This window comes from Rhinoraja longicauda, chromosome 22, assembly GCF_053455715.1.
Source record: "Rhinoraja longicauda isolate Sanriku21f chromosome 22, sRhiLon1.1, whole genome shotgun sequence".
NCBI classification, from domain to species: Eukaryota; Metazoa; Chordata; class Chondrichthyes; order Rajiformes; family Arhynchobatidae; genus Rhinoraja; species Rhinoraja longicauda.
In genome coordinates this window covers 20,211,872-20,229,655 of record NC_135974.1, presented here as the reverse complement: position 1 = coordinate 20,229,655, position 17,784 = coordinate 20,211,872, and the positions used below count along the sequence as shown (strand labels likewise).

The 17,784-nt window shown below is 37.2% G+C and overlaps 1 protein-coding gene across 2 annotated transcripts in view; it reads left to right on the top strand.

The window, feature by feature from the left end:
- LOC144604477 (solute carrier family 12 member 5-like) overlaps positions 1–16,350 on the top strand; it is a 640,130-nt gene extending 623,780 nt beyond the window's left edge. Inside the window, exons 19-26 of one of the 2 annotated variants that reach the window (XM_078418946.1) lie at positions 892–1,061; positions 2,796–2,927; positions 3,635–3,742; positions 4,272–4,394; positions 4,979–5,166; positions 5,431–5,445; positions 6,033–6,166; positions 9,358–16,350. In XM_078418946.1, coding sequence (XP_078275072.1) covers positions 892–1,061; positions 2,796–2,927; positions 3,635–3,742; positions 4,272–4,394; positions 4,979–5,166; positions 5,431–5,445; positions 6,033–6,166; positions 9,358–9,449 — 962 coding nt within the window. In that variant the 3' untranslated portion in view covers positions 9,450–16,350. The remainder of the gene's footprint in view (positions 1–891; positions 1,062–2,795; positions 2,928–3,634; positions 3,743–4,271; positions 4,395–4,978; positions 5,167–5,430; positions 5,446–6,032; positions 6,167–9,357) is intronic. The other variant, XM_078418947.1, reaches the window with a different exon arrangement.
- Positions 16,351–17,784: the final 1,434 nt, after the last annotated feature.

Genomic DNA, 17,784 nt, shown 5'->3' with positions numbered 1-17,784 from the left:
TCCAAAAACCTGTGTTCAATCCTAATTTAGATTGAAATCAGAACATGACTTTGCATTAATTTCACTTGCCTACTGTAGTCCCGGAATCACCAATTACCTTGACTAATGGAAAAGTATCAACTTCACACTTGAGTTATCTGCAACACAAGCAATCCTTTAAGAAGGGAATTCCTGATTTCTGAAATTCATAAAGCTGCAGATGCTAAATATTTGCAGTTGTCAGACGGTATCTGTGGAAAAGAGAAGCAAAGTTAAAGTTTTAGGCTGAAGAGCCTTAGAACAGGTAAACAGAGAAAATAACTGAGTATCAAACTGCAGGAAAGTTGAAGGATGGATGGACAGGACAAAGGGAATATCTCTGATAAGATGAGACCCGCTGTAAATGGGGTCATCAGATTGATGGATTAATGGGGACAGTAAGGAAGGGAAAACATGAAAGCTAGGAAATGAGGAGGGTTGGAGAGTGAGAGTAGTGATAAAGAAGTGTGAGAGTTGTGAAATGGAGGAATGCAGAATAAGCTCAGCAGGATGGTTGTGTCAGGGGAGAGAACAAAACTGAACCAATATCTCACCTGGATGACTTGGCCTCCTGCACTGTTATAATGAGGTCCAACGAGCTTGGAAAAACACCACTTATCATTAGTCTGGACCTATTGCAGTGTCTGGACTCAGTAGTAAATTCCTAATTTCTGCAGCCCTTTGTGAGGTAAACTGTTTCATTTTTAATTAAGGTTATTTTCTCTTGTTTTTGATCAGTTCTCATTAAAATCTGTTTCTTCCGAATAGGTTAATTAAAATAATAATGTGCTTTCAAAAGACTATGTGAATGCAGGAGTGAGAGATCCCAGCAGTTAGAGCAACAACAAAACATTTTATGCTCTCTTTTTGTAGAAGTGGTTCGAGAAACAACTGCAGGCCGCTTGGCCCTTCTGGTGGCTAAGAATATTGCAGCCTTCCCATCCAATCAGGAGAGGTACACTGAGGGTTATATCGATGTCTGGTGGATAGTCCACGATGGAGGAATGCTGATGCTGCTGCCTTTCCTTCTCAGGCAGCACAAGGTAAGGCGGAAATGTTCTGTAAATCCCTTTATTATCCAAAAATGTTGCTTGATTAGTTCTACTCATCCAACAGTATTACTGTTGTAGGAAGGAAATGCAGATACTGGTTTAAACCAAAGATAGGCACAAAATGCTGGAGTAACTCAGCAGGACAGGCAGCATCTCTGGATAGAAGGAATGGGTGGCGTTTCGGGTCGAGACTCTTCTTCACTGTTATCCAATTTTGGTCAAGAATTTGCACCATCAGCTACCAGTACAGTAAATCTCACTGCAATTACTCATTACCATGGGTTACCATGCCATTACCATGCGTTATGCTGCATTACCATGGGATTGTAAGTACAGGAAAGTCAGTAAGGAAAGCAGATATAGGACCACAGCAGCAGGACTGCTAACAGCAGAGGGCATGGGTTGAATAAGTTAAGTGCAGGTAGCATTGTTATTGTGAGCTACTTTCCTTACTAAAGAACTTGTTCTAGTACCCACATAAAGAGTGACATTTGGACATTAGCGTTAGAACTTTCTCTATTAAGCAATTATTATCCACAGAGCAAAGCAATGATATTTGGAATATTTAAAAGTTGGAAAATAGTTTTGCTCTGTTGTGACACATCAGGACGAGTAAACCATTGACAAACTATCAAGAATAATTTACTTGTATTTCGTTAGGGCCTAAAGATTAATTGCTTATAATTTATGCTCTACATTCCACACCCAGGTAAGAACATTCATCAGTGCACTGAAGAGAGTACAATCATTACTCAGGGCAGGCAGAGTCTTGTTGTTTCAGGGATACCGTGCCTATTCACCTGAAACAAAACATGAGATACGTTCTTGATCAGTAAGGGTGCCAGGGGTAATGGGGAGAAGGCGGGAGAATGGGGTTGAGAGGGAAAGGTAGATCAGTCAGGATTAAATGGTAGAGTAGATTTGATGGGCAGAATGGCCTAATTCTGCTCCTATAACTTATGAACATTCTTTACAGACTACACTCACTGAGTGCACCACCATTGTGCCAACTGGCAGGCTGTGATCACACTTAGTGCAGGTTGCTAAATCAACAGCAGAAACACTATTGAGCACCATGACACTGAAGTCACATTTCAGCTATCTACCTGTCCATTACAGTGGAAAGGTCCATTGCAGGATCAGTCAAGAGAACATGCCTCCCATTCTCGAGAAGAGTCCCAATGATTCTTGCAAGCCTACCTGTACTAGAACATCCCATCCACCCTATCCTTCTCGCCTGTCTCCATCCAGAGATCGGGATCCTCATAGAACTCAGCATATCATCATAGACCATCAATTGAATGAGCCCAACTAGCTGGAATTCAAAATGTCGGTCAGCAGGGATCCCACTCCATTACAATCCAAAAGATTCTGATATTGCAGAAACCCAAGAATTCAGCACACCTCCCAAGAAATTGCATGGTCTTACTTCCAGGACCTATGGGAGACCATCTTCTCAGCTTATATGGCAAGATCCTTCCAAGTAATTTCAGAAATGTTAGGATGTGGCGCTGTCTTTGAAGATTCTTTGACGAAAAGGGCCACCCTAGGTCAATACTGATGTGACAGGCATGGTGGATGCCATTTCAAGATCTCGGGGAAAGTAACATAACTTCTTCGTAAAATCCATTGCTAAATGTAAGGTTATTATCATTACAGCCCATTGTAAAGCTGTATTCGACAAGGCATTGCTGAGCCTGTTTCTGGCCTTTCATTGACTGATAGGTATGGAAGAAGTGCAAGATGCGCATTTTTACAGTGGCCCAGATGGAAGATAACAGCATCCAAATGAAGAAGGACCTTACCGTATTCCTCTATCACCTGCGTATTGTAGCTGAAGTGGAAGTTGTAGAGATGGTATGAGACATCAGTAAAGTATGGAGATATACGGATAAGTAACTTTTTCTATCATTATTATCAATGGACTAAAAGAAAGGATGAGCACTTTGGAATTCACAGTGGCCATATTCCGTCTGTGACAAATGGAATTTATCCTACTTGAGACCTCCTCCAGCAACAGGCTCATGTATAAAAAATAATTGCCAATTGTTTTAAGCCCAAGTGGAAGACATGTGTGCATTTTAAATTCCCATGGAAAGAGATTTCCACTCTTTTTTAATTGTCCACTCAGGACAACATTCTATTACAGATGCATCATTGATCCAAAGAGGAGAAGGTTACCAAAATATTGGGGCGGCAGTGTAGACACAAGGTATCAAAGTTGACAGCTGGAAGAAGCAGACAGCAGTTTCCCATCAGTTTAATTTGTTTAAATTCATCTTATCTCATGGATAATTGGGACCACACCTACCCACAGCACTCCCAACTGTCCCCAACACAATCTAAAGAACCTTTACCTGCTCATCTATGTCTAATGCACCTTTGCAGACTCCCAAAACCCCACCCCTCCTATCCCTGACACATCTCAACACCTACCCCAAATACCTATCCCTGCATCCCCTCTTCTCTACCCACTTCTGACATATTAATATTTTATTTATTGCAAAGCAATATGACCAGTTGAAGAAAGTTTCATTTTTATCTGACATTTTTCTGCTCTACAGCATGACAGTGACATCTCAGCTTATACTTATGAGCGAACACTGATGATGGAGCAGCGGTCACAGATCCTGAAGGAAATGCAACTGACGAAGAATGAGAGAGAGCGTGAGGTACAGGCTACTGGTTAAGATCACAAAATCTTAAAATGCTACATGTAGAACCTATTTTGGTGAAATGGTATTAACCCATACAAATGCAGAACAAAGGACTAGCTGAGAGAAAATTGTGCCTGGGAAATGTACTGAACCGCACGTCAGAAGTTTAGACCCTGAAATAACTGGGAATGCAACTGTGTTGATAAGATTCATTTGTTATGCTACACAACATGCAAATTTGCACAGATTACTGATGCTGCAACAGGCTGAGTAAAAACAAGTAGGTTTAAATGTTGGAAGGTTGAACCAGTGGTATGGTAATAAGACTGGATTTCTCTCCCATCTTCCTCAAGAAATGCTAAATGGGAAAGGAAGTTATTAAAGATGAGAAAATACTAATTATCTTAACAAAAAGCAAAATCAATCATTAAGAGTCTCTGATATCTCCATGAACCTCTCACAGTCACTGAGGTCATTTCCTCAACAAAAGAAGCCAGTGTTCTTGAGGTAACTTACCCCCGTGTTCACTTTCTCCATTGCCCAGATTCAGAGCATAACTGATGAATCGCGTGGCTCCATTCGTCGTAAACATCCAGCGAAAGCCAAACTGCGCATGGGCTCTCAGGAAGAACAGGAGGGAAGTGTTGAAGAGAAGCCTGAGGAAGAGGTATTGTGATTGTAGCAAATGATTGGTGATTTCCAAATCTCATTCCAACCCCATTAATGAGTCCAAGCTGAAGGATCTGTACAGATGGATGAAGGGTTGACACAAAGTTATGCACCACTTTGGAACTGGAATTTGAAAGTTGGAAAAGAACCCAAGAAATTAAGAAAAGTGACTCATTGATCCATCAACCTTCCACAGATTACAGTGGGACGGACATCACAACTAAACATCCCCTTGCTCCCCCACCCATACCATTACTCCTTCCTCAGCAGGAAGCTAAGGAGTTAGTGCAGGGAATTGCTTATTTTCTTTCTGCAAACTAATGAAGGGAAAATGTGGGCATAGATAATGCTGAGCCAATTGCCAAATGCCAGTTTTCTACATGCGTCCAAAATAAAATCCCCTTTCCAACTATTTTACTACGCTATACTAACTTTGATTAAATGGTATAGGAAGGAACATGGTATATCTATATAAAAATCTTTTAGGCTGAGAATCTACTGTGTGTTCAGTGGCTGATCAGATTCCATGACACTACACATGCTGCATATTCCTGTTATATTCTCTCTTTCTCTGCACTCCAGGTTCAGTTGATTCTTGACAAAACAGCTTCCACTCAGTCAATAGCTTCTCAGTCACCTGCAGATGAAGTGAGCACACCGGGAGAGAAAGTTCACATGACCTGGACAAAAGATAAGTTAACAGGAGACAAGAGCAAAAACAAAGGACCTGTTACACCAGAAGAAATCCGGGATCTCTTCAGTATGAAACCGTAAGTATATTTAATCTGAAATGATTCACACAATGGAGAAACTGGCGAGTTATATAACTAAACCTTATTCACATTGTAGTGAATAAAATCAGATTGACATATTTGCATTGATGTAGGTGTTCCTGTGTGAATATTAGAACCTTTATACTTTGCTTGCTTTTAAGTTTCTTAAAGCTGCAAGAGTGTTTTTTCAATTGATATCTATGTCAGAATCATTAACAATTTTAATTCTTTTTTTTTCTCTCACTTTCTTTATGCTACCAGTGAGTGGGAGAATCTGTAAGTCAAATTTATTGCTTTCCCATCTTATTTCCTCTTCATCCATTGGTAGATGTGTACTTTGTTTACATGGCATTTCCATTTCCACTGCCCATTGACATAGCTGGTATTTCAATATTGCAAAATTAATGAGGCCACAATGCTGACTGTTGTTTAGGTCATTCAGTGCTCTCTTGATTAGGTGATTGGCAAGAAAATAATAGGTAACAAAAACTATAGAGTGTGATATTCTCCCTTGGAGTTGGTAGTGTGATATTCTCCCTAAGCAGTTGTTTTTAAGAAAATCATAACGCTGCTTGATAGTTTTTCAGTATTAGATGGTCCAGTAATGAACTGGGCTGATGATATTAATTATTGAGTTGAGTGTTGTATATCTACTGTGATGATGCAATATTTATTTTAATGCCCTGCTCCTTCATAAAGTAATGGTACTAAAATACAGCTCTCTTAGCACCGCCAGCTACTCCGAAGGTTTAGCACTCACTTTCAATGAGTCTCATTGTGCACAAACATGTCAGTTTTATACCCATTTCAACAGCATTTATTAATTTGTAGTGCAAAGGATAATAATTTTCTCTGTCAATCAGAAATCAGTCAAATGTTCGGCGGATGCACACTGCAGTGAAACTGAATGAAGCCATTGTGAAGAAGTCTCAAGAAGCAAAGCTGGTCCTCCTGAACATGCCTGGACCTCCTAAAAATCGGAATGGAGATGAAAACTGTATCCTTATGTCAGTAGTTGGGATCATAATGAAGTAACCAAGTTACGTCTTTGTTTTTGCTATAAACAATTCCAATTGGAAAGCAGCATCTGAGATGGGAGGTTGTAAATATATCATTTTACTTCAAACCCTGAATACATTTGGTTTAATATCATTATTTCTCTGTCAAGGTCCATAATTCTTCTCTCCATCATGTCACAATATGCAAATAAGGAAGAAGAGTGAGCCAGAGTTAGTAGGGATCAGAGATGTTGAGAAGAGAAGAAGCAGAGAGAAAAAACAGTTATTATGAAGGTAACATGTCCATATTCTGGCATGTCAAGTGAAAAGCAATAGGTGATTGGCAAATATGTATACATAAAGGAAGTGAAGCAGATGTAATATACAACGTGCACAAGTGTTAAAAGAACTTCAATATCAACATAATTACTGCAGGGCTTGGGAAATCAGAGCATGCTTTTTTGTGTGATATCATCATACTATTGGGCACAGCATGTATTAGTCAAGTCTCAATTTGATTAATTACTATTGCTAATTTTTTTCACCTTCATGGTCCTCCCTCCTCAGAGTATCAGCCTTCCCCTTCCTGTCAAGTTCACTACTCCTCCTCCCTAACCTCCTGAACAGGGTCATCACAGTAACAGAGCTGGTCGACCTGCTGCCTCACAGCGCCAGAGACCCAGGGTTTGATTCCGACCTCGGATGTTGTCTGTGTGGAGAGTGCCCATTCTTTAGATTTTTAGATTTAGAGATACAGCGCAGAAACAGGCCCTTCGGCCCACCGGGTCCGCGCCGCCCAGCAATCCCCGCACATTAACATTATCCTACACACACTAGGGACAATTTTATTTATTTATTTATTTTTACATTTGCCCAGGCAATTAACCTACATACCTGTCCGTCTTTGGAGTGTGGGAGGAAACCGAAGATCTCGGAGAAAACCCACGCAGGTCACGGGGAGAACGTACAGACAGCGCCCGTAGTCAGGATCGAACCTGAGTCTCCGGCGCTGCATTCGCTGTAAGGCAGCAACTCTACCGCTGCGCCACCGTGCCACCCTCGTTATCGCGTGGGTTTCCACCTGGTATTCTACTTTCCTCCCATATCCCATAGGTTTGCGGATATATTTGTTAATTGGCCTCTGTAAATTGCCCCTAGAGTGTCGGGAATGGATAAGAAAGTGGGATAACGAAGAAATAGTATGAACGGGCGATCAGTAGTCGGTGTGGACTCGGTGGGCCGAAGGGATTGTTTCCATGTTGCATCTCTAAATTAAATTTAACGAGGTCCTGATGTCACATACCCACATCTGTTCCACCACTGTCACCCTCTCCCACCCCAACCCCCTTTGCCCTCAGAAAATATTACAGTTTGCAACAATGACCCGAAAGCCTAAAGAGTCATTGGGTGTCACGCAGTGACCTTACAAAAATCTTTCTTGGGACATTATGTATTGATATTGAAACCATTTTATCAGACACCTATAACCAGACATTTTTGCAGAGCAAGGTAGTATGTGGATTTGGTGGAGTAGTGTCAGTTGGGGGCAGAAAGGAAATGAACAACGCACGGTATGTGTATTTCTTTGCAAGTGTATTCCGTGTTGATGTATCCCAGTGTTATGCGAGGTTGATATTTGTGGCGCTACAACTGTTTAATGATGGGTTAGGATAAGTGGAAGATAGGATAGGATGCGAGTGTTTAGCTTTTGTTTAAGTGAATTAATCGTCTGTAGTTTCCTTTATTTAGTAGATACTGGAAGCATAGGTGGTGAGAGCAGCTATTGAGGGGGTAGTCCTGGGATGCTAGAACTAACCATTGAGCCTATCCAAGATGTCGTGAGCCTAACTCAATGAAACACCAGTGAAGGGAGGTGCCCACTTGATATCCACAATGATATACTTGCAAGTACCCAATCAGTTTTTATGTGCTTGTTAACATGCAGGCAGTTTATTATTGCATATGGAGTTTGTATAATCAGTTTAGATAGTACTTTCGCTTTGGGCTTGGTTTTCCTGGGTGTGAAAGCACAAGTACTTTGTGTTTTAATTATAATTTAACTGAGCTAGAAAAAAAAATATTCCTGGCAATTAAGTCATTAGATGGCACAGTCTTTTCTTGTATTAAGGTTAACAGCTCTCCTTCTCTTGTTGAAAACCTTTCAAACAAGTTCGACTAATCTTAATTGTAGAATTTCTGGCCAATTAAAGCACAATAAAACTGTGACTGTTAGAAATCTTAAATGTAGACGGAAAGTGTCAGGGAGATTCAACAAGTCAGGTTACTTTTGCAGAGCAAGAAATCAAGTTGGCATTTCAGGTGGATAAGATTTAATCGGAACTGGGATAAATTTAGAAAAACATATTTGAAATGCAAGGATGGGGAGGATCGAAGCAAACAAAAAGAATGTCTCTGAAGGACTGAGAATCAAGAGGAAATGAGTGGCACAAACCATAGTGTCAACTGAGAGAATGTCACGATGGCACAGCAGTAGAGTTGCTGCCTTACAGTGCCGGAGACCTGGGTTCGATCCGATGACGAGTGCTGTCTGTATGGAGTTTGTACATTCTCCCCATGACCGTTTTTGAGTTTTCTCTGAGATCTTCGGTTTCCTCCCACACTCCAAAAACAGACAGATTTGTAGGTTAATTGGCTTGGGTTTGTATACTTGGTATAAGTGTAAATTGTCCCCAGTGTGTGTAGGCTTGTGTTAATATGCGGGGATCGCTAGTCGGTATTGACTCGGTGGGCCGAAGGGCCTGTTTCTGCACTGTATCTCTAAACTATACTAAAGGTAGTGAAGGAAGCTTTAAATAATCAATAATATTAACCCAGCTTCTCTGACTCCACAAATGCCACCCGATCTGATGGTATTTCCAGCATTCTCATTTCAGATTCCCTTTCTGATTCTCAACTGCTGTGTGCTGTAGCTCACAGTTCTCACTCATCTCATGCCCCATTCATTTCTTCTACTTAAATTTCCTCCAGGCAAAATTCCTGACGTTTGGGGAAATTGGATGAAGGTAGTGAATGCCTTTGAATGTCAAGGGGAGATGGTTGGACCCTCTCTTGGAGATAGATGGTGAATAAATGGGTAAAGAGCAGTTAGTCCACAGTAGTGTTGTTTGCCTTCGCATCTCAACTCAATGCTTGTCAAGGCAAAAATTCTTTCCTTTAACAGACATTACAGACATGGAGTTTCTGGAAGTGTTGACAGAAGGTCTGGAACGTGTGCTGTTGGTCCGTGGCGGAGGCCGAGAAGTTATCACCATTTACTCCTGAGCATCAGTCATGACCAGCGTTCACACAATGAACCCATCACAGCTTTTTCTCAGTAACTCCTAGTCTCTTCTCAATGTATAATATTTCCCATGCAGCTAATGAAACATTCTATTCAATTCCTGGTAATGGTATTTGTAAAATGTTTCCTGTTGGAGGCATGATAGAAAGTAACACTGAAAGACCAGTAAGGGGAATGCTCACCGACACAGCTTCTTGTCTGAAATTACTTTGCTTACGCCTGTCTTCAGTTGTTCTCTAGGAACCTGCCATTCAAGTAGCAATATTAGAAAGCTGTCATTAGAATACATGGGCACCGTAGGTGTGAGTAACCTGTTCTGGGATGGCTACATACGCAAATTAGCAACATTAATAAGACAAGAGTAAACTTTCCAAAAAACATCCTATTTACAGTTTAATCCTTGGTGCATCATGTGTGGATTATTCCACAGGTGAGCTGTTAATTAAGGTAGTCATTCAAGGACAGGATCCATCTACTTTACACAAGATTATTAAGCGAGAAATTGGCTTACGTGCATCTGCGATGCAACGTTGTCAATCTCCAAACATCCAGACTATAAACGAATGAAAAACTGTCCCCTTGGATGGTGTTTATCCAGTTGAAGGCTCATCTTCAAGATGGACTCAGATTCCAAGATACGACTGGGGGCAGGTGAGAAAAGAAAACTGTTTATTTTTAGAGGATGTAAAATAGATAAAATATGGTATATTAGATACAAATAAAGTAAAATAAAATATAAAGTGGGAAAGAAAAGCTGGGGGTAAGTTGATGTTACATTTAAGTGTTGTGTTTCTTTGTATTGTCAATACTATTTTCTGATTGAACAAGTACTACAATAATAATACTGCTCTTGCTGTTTCAGTAAGCTTAATATTTGTCATTGTTTCAGCAAGACAATAGTTCTCTTGCAGTTTAAGGGTTAATCGGATTCATCAGTTGATGTGAAACCACTCCATGTATATTCATTATATATGTTGCACACTGTACAATTAGTTGAGATGTGCATTCTCCAATAATAATTATCAAAATACATTAGGTTTTGTAGACTGCATTTCAAAACATTTCAAAGATCCTTTTTCACTTTTTTAGAGTTCTTAAAGTTGTAATTATATTTTGGCTGGAGTGAATTGAAAAGGAAAATATGAGCAATATGAATATATTTTCACAGATAAGAAGCATTTTTCACTAACCCTGATAAAGGATATTCAGTTATTGCAGATTATGTATATACTATAAACAGCAAATTACTGTAACCTGCAAGAAGGGCTGATATATATTACTCAGAGATATGTGCATCTAGAGAATATTAGCAGTCGTTCATTACAAGGTTCACAAATTAAAAGTTACTAATCAGAGAGTGTTTCCTAATTCGAAACCCTGAAATGTAAATGATTAATACCTATCACAGCATATTGCAATTTTTCTGTTTCATTTTTCATTCCTTGACATATCAAACTGACTGTGATTCGGAGCTGATATCAAACATGTAACTAGATAAACTATCAATTTTCAAAATTATATGACAACACAGAACATAAAAAAGAATGATTTGGGCAGTGTGCTCATAAGTATTTAAAAGCTGTGTCTTGTGGGCATTTCTCTTTGATGATAATTCGTTACATGCTGCATTTTAATAGATTTCTACAACTGAAACAAGCCGTATTTAATTTTTGATCATTCAGTGCATCTTATTGGGAAATATGATCAGAATATATCAAATCCAATCTATTCAGAGTGGGGGAAATGAAGCACTTAGTAGCAGAACAGTTTTGCGAAAGATAAAATGACTGAAATTAAGAAAATTAACTTGTGATAACAAATTATCAAACAAAAATTCTAGTGTAGACAGCTGCACAATCTTAGCTTTTAGATCAAAGCAAATACCTGGAGTTACAATTATATGCACAAATGTTTAACACTTCAGACATTCACTTGTTTCAAGTAGATTTGTATTTTCAAGACTGTTACATACTGAAGATTAGGATTTTGATTGCAAATCTGATATGAACAATGACATAACAATTTCCAAATCATCTTCTGATTCTTAATCTTTTACTTCACTAAAATTCATTTTGTTGTTTAAGTGATTCTTTATTTTCATAACCTATTTTATTGTATTTCCGTGGAAATAGGCTTGCAAAAAGGCAACATTTAAATATTCATTGTGGTACAAAACTGAAGTAATAATAGTATGCATTTAGTGGCCACAAGATGTCATCAAAATGTTTTAGTCACCATTTCTTAAATATTTCTTATTTGCACCCTCATAATATTTTTTATTATTTTAACCAATAATTAAAACAGTATTCGTCTTTGAAAATATTAGAGCTCTTTGGTTTATTTTGTATGACTATTACCAGACAATTTTTTAATATCTCATACATTTTCCTGATGACACTAATTCCATCAACAATCATAATATTGTCTTTGCATTTTTCTATTTGTCATGAATGTGTTTTGTTTCTGAGTCAATGGGAGATATAGTGCGAACTCATAAAAATACAAGTTCACTGTTAAATTCATTTAATTGCTACAGTAATTATCACTGGTTTTGCGCAATGTGCTTCACTGAGTGTTGCTGTACCCCATTCGCATCTAGCTACAACGATGCAAGTCCAACAGTGCGTGCATGAAACCACTACATAATATTGTCCAAAACATCATATACAGGAGCTAATGTTAAATTGGATAATGGGATATTAAAATAATGGGATAAATAATCCAATATATCTTTTGAATTTCCATTCAATAGACCTAGATAATATTTAACCCCTTTCCTTCCTTAGCCATAAATGCAATAATCAACAACTGAAACTTTCTCATACCACCCAAATTCATACAAATACAAAAAAAAAGTAAATTGTTAATTATGGAGAAGTCTGTCATTTAAATGATAAGAAAAAGGTTTAAAACGTATTGATAAAATGTGCCAATTTCTTGCAGTATTTACTAGTACATTATTGGCTAGTTTCTCTTGGATGTTTTGAACATTTCTTAATGCAACTATGGGTACATCCCCGGACCAATTTCAAACATAGTCTATGGGATTTTACCAGCTAATACCTGAAAGTGCCTACAGCTGTCTACTAGACAGATATTAAAAGTACTGACAGGTACTTTATTGACATTTTCTAACCCTGTTTAGACATTTTGCTAGCCTGTAACCAAGTGTATTTCTATATGCACTAAATAGTTACTACCAGTATATTAAAGTAATTTATTGGCCAGTTTCTTACAGTAATCATTTGTCATTTTAATCATAAATATTCACAGATTCTATAGTGATTATAGAAATTTACCAGACAAATTGTAATAGTATTTATTAGCATTTTTCTAATGAAGAAACCCCACAACTGTTTACTGGAACCATTGTATTTGTACCTACTCCTATTTGCTTGTCAATTTCTAACCGTATAACAGATTTATTTAGCCAACTGATTTTTAGTTCCCATCAGAACAATGTATTGGACAGCTGCAATAAGTACCTAGAGAAGGTTATGTACTCAAACTCTTATTAACACATATAGATGCTAAAAAAATAATTGCACATATGTATTTATCAGACAGTTTCAATAGATATTTATCAGCCTTTATTTATTGGACATTTTTTATCGGTTCCAATGGTATTATTATTTTTCAGGCAGCTTCAAATGTATCCATATAGTTTCTACTAAATCCACTGATATCTATTTATTGGACAGTTCCTTTGTTTATTGTTTCTAATCAAACCTATGGACATTTCGTTGACTTCTGTTAGTAAGCGTGGGTGTTTAATTACTGGACAATTACTCTTGGTACTTGCAGGTGTTTATTTGCTGGACAGTTAGCCTATGTATACATGGGGATTTATTTGTTGGACAATTATAATACTCATTACATGCTCATTTCTCAAGATACCTCTACGTGCTTCTCCTGATGGTTTCTATCAGTGCAGTTAAGCTTCGAGCTTCCAGTGTCTTCCCAGGATACGATTATTCAGTGTTATAAGAACTCTACATCTTCATAAATACATTCTGATTCAATTAGTATGTTCATATGATTTATAGCCTATGTTGAATTGGTCATTCTGCAAATGGCACAAATATATAAAATAAGCCAAAGAGGAAAACTCTAAAATCAGACACTTCATGCAGTCATGCAAATACAGCAAACCTTCCATCATGGATGTTCAGACATTTATTTTTAAAAAGCAGAAATAATGAAGATCTATGATACCAGACAATTTTTTGCAAAATTTGTTCCACTGATTTAATTAATTAAAGTATTATTGATTGTTGCCGCGATGTGATCTTGTGCATGCGCCTTTGGTTTTGCAAACTCAATTACTGTAAAAAGTCATTGGTATATCAACCATTGAATGGTCTGGGCATTTTTCCAGAAAATGTACCTAAATTTATATTTCAAATACAATTTGCAAATATGTTAAATAGAGTAAGATCGTTGTAGAGTTGTGTTTTCAGTATCTATTTCTGCCTTCTTTAATCAATCACATGTTAGGTGTAGTTGCAATATTTATGTACTTTTATCTTTTTAATATAATTTCAGTTAAAATGATCACTAACATGAGTTGGAATATTTCATTCTGTAGCAGCCATCTGTGCATGTTCTTGGGGTAGGGGTAGAAATAATTATGAGATCTTAGCAGTGGGGTTTCTACTTATGCCACCAAAGCCAGCAATTCTTCTATTCAATTTCATAGTATTACTTCTCTCGAATGATGCTACTGAGTTGTAATTATAACTAAATGCAAAAAAATGGTAATATGCAAAATACCAATCTGCTTGCTCTAAATTCCATTCATAAAAGGACTTTATCCCAAATCACTTTTATAAATGTGATGGTGCACCATTTAAAAGTAAAATCTATTTTGATTCAGTAGTTTACGTGTTAATGAATGCCAGGATAATTTTACACTTGTTTATTATCACATTCTTTGCTGAAGTAGTCGACATATCCTTCTGTGAATGGTCAGCACAAGCTTAAATCTATTCCCCTTGTCTGCACTGACAAAGTTGACTATGGTTTCATGTATGTAAATTGAATATTCAACTACATTGAATATCAATTCCAAGGTGACTTTGGTCTGTGAAAGGGGGTGTTGACCAAAATGCTATGATGTAGAATGATTGAAGAATAAAGAACATTGTCACCCATTTTAGGTTCGATTGTCAATATTTTTCAGAGAAATTACAATTTGGCATTTACTTGTATCACTGTTTTAAATTACCTGAAGATTTTGCAGATGATGGTATTTTCAAATTTTATCCCCTACTTAACATTACAATATATTCATTAGGACTTGGCTTAATGTACATGGTTAATAAAAGTAACCTAACAAGTTGGGAAGATTAATTTGTGGTTTGTAAAGCCCCCCCAATGAACTTAACTGACTATAAATATTTTATCACTTCCTACTTCCCACCAAATATGGTGATTTTTCTGGTGAAGTGACAACTTTGTTTACTATACAATGAGAACCATGTTGGAACAAATAAGAGATAAATCTTGAATGCACCAATAAATGTGTCAAAATTAAATATGCATTTTTGTGTATACTAAATACTAAATGACAAGATGCTCTGAACACATTCTTATTGCAAAATTTCAAAAATATTTTATTGAATGTGCTAACGTTATAAGTAATTGTAACTAAATCCATATCTGAAGTTGATAGCTCTTGTTAAATAAGATTGGTTGTTGCTGGAAGAATTGCCATCCTGTAACGCATTACATCTAATTACTATTGGTTACCATTTGAATGCTATAGCATTCAAAGGCTACGGATTCTCTTTGATTTTGATAAGATGTTAACAATAGAAGTATCTTGATAGCCCAATATTAACCAAGTTTTGTTTTGAAGATATTTATTTTCATAACGTGTCAGTAACAAGTGACAATGGTTCTTTAAACTCAAAGGTTAAGTTTGTACCTACTTTCAGATCATTTAATGATTCCTACATATGTTTAGGGTTGTTTGTTTCGAAGCACTAACAACGCAGTAAAGCAACAAACTAATTAATGCAAATAACTAATATAACATAATTAAATACACAAATTAAAGACCAAATATTCTCCCAAATTAAACATATCAACTTTCAAGATATTGCCTACTTAAAATATAACACTGCATTTTAAAAGTCTCTGACCCTTCAATTCTTCAGGTATTTTTCTCCTAACACCCCTTAAATTAATTACGATTGAAAGAGTATACACTTGGTTAAAAAGTCGTCAGTTCTATTGTATGAACTGTAGTTAAGACAGTCATTTAAAAAAAGAGATGTTCAATCATTATAGCAGGAGCATCAGATTTATTAATCTATTCAAAATGATGCATTTAAATATTAAGGAGCTTATCATATATTGATGATTATGCTTTGCAGTTTTCCACTGTTCTTGAGTTTTTGCATTATAGATTAGTTGATAGAGTTTGGATGCCTGTGTATTTATTCTGGATGCCTGTGTATTGTCTGGTACGTATTCATGTGCTGTGGTGCATATTGTGCATATTATCCGAAGTTTGACTGCATGCAATTTTCAAATTGTAAGAAGCCTACCAGAGGCTAAATGGATGCACACATATTAATAAAGGCTATAAAATAATATGTGGAAGGCTGAAATAATTAGGATGTTATTAGAATGTGTATTTGCAGCCAGCAATAAAAGATAATGTTTTCTTGAAATATTTACTGTGCAAACTTAGACAAATATGAGCTATTTACATAGAAATCCCATCAAAATCTTTTTACCCTTTTCAAATCTAATTTTATGGTATTAATTGATGTAATATCATGTTGTATTATGTGGTAGATCACAACAAAAATTGCAATGTGCACCAGATACATAGAACCTCAATGTTAATCACCATTCAGTTATCTAAGATTACTGCTACAATAGCTACATTTATCCTTGGAAATTAGCTGTCAGCCCTTATGGCATATTAAAATTACATCCAAGGATGGTAGCAATACAGATATTCCTTACTGAATATTTAGTACTTGACCACAAATTTCGATCAGAATTAGATTCAATTGGGAGTGAAGTATTTTCTCACCATGAAACTAAAACCCCATTCATAGGCTGATAATAGCTACATTCCTTTCATACATTGGGGTTTAAATCAATATTTTTTTTTATAGGATGTCTCGTGTCAAAAAATTATAATTACTATTAGAATTAAAATTACTATTTCATCAGATTTCGACTTCCTATTACTCTGACATTGAAGTTGGAATTACAATTCAGTTATTGAGTAGGTTTAAATTTACTACCCTTCATAAAATCATAAGATCATGTGATGGAGCAAAATTAGGCCATTTGGCCCATCAAGTCTACTCCACCATTCAATCATGGCTTTTCTATCTCCTGCCTTCTCCCCATAACCTGACACCTGTACTAATCAAGAATCTATCTATCTGTCTTAAATATATCCACTGACTTTGCCTCCACAGCCTTCTGTGGCGAAGAATTCCACAGATTCACCACCCTCTGACTAAAGAAATTCCTCAACTCCTTCCTAAAAGAACATCCATTAATTCTGAGGCCATGACCTCTAGTCCTAGACTCTCCCACCAGTAGAAACATCCTCTCCACATCCAGATATTCAAGATTCTTTGGTCTTGTACCCAAATCCTTTTTCAATAATGGCCTGCATACCATTTGTCTTCTTTATTGATTAATGTACTTGCATGTTAGCTTTTTGCATGATCATGTTTGCATGATCACACCCAGATCCCTCTGAACACCCATATTTTGTAACTTCCTGCTATTTAAAACCATTTCTTTATATTTTTCTTCCAAAGTGAAGCTCGCATTTTGTCAGATGATTTTCCGCCTGCCACATGCTCCACTATACATTTATTTATCTCTGAAAGTTCTCTGTATCACCCTCAATCCAGTTTCGCCCAGCTTTATATTATCAGTAAATTATCTCCCAATTCAAATCACTGAGAGATCGTGAACAGCTAGGGAATGGTACCAGTCTCTTCGGCGCATCACTTGTCACAAACTCCCATTTTAAAGGTAGAACAGTGTAGCACAAGAGCAGGGATTTTAGCTGGTCTGTGCCAAACATGATGTCAACATAAACTGATCTCATCTGCCTTCACATGATCCATATACCTCCAATTCCTGCATACCTCCCACCCTCTGTGTTAAAAAAACCTTACCCCGCACATCTCCTTTACACTTTGCCCCTATCATCTTAAAAGCTTTGCTCTCTAGCCGTAGACATTTCCACCCTGAGTAGAAGGTTCTGCCTGCCTTATCTATGCCTCTCATTATTGTATTTACTTCTATCATGTTGCCCCTCAACCTCTG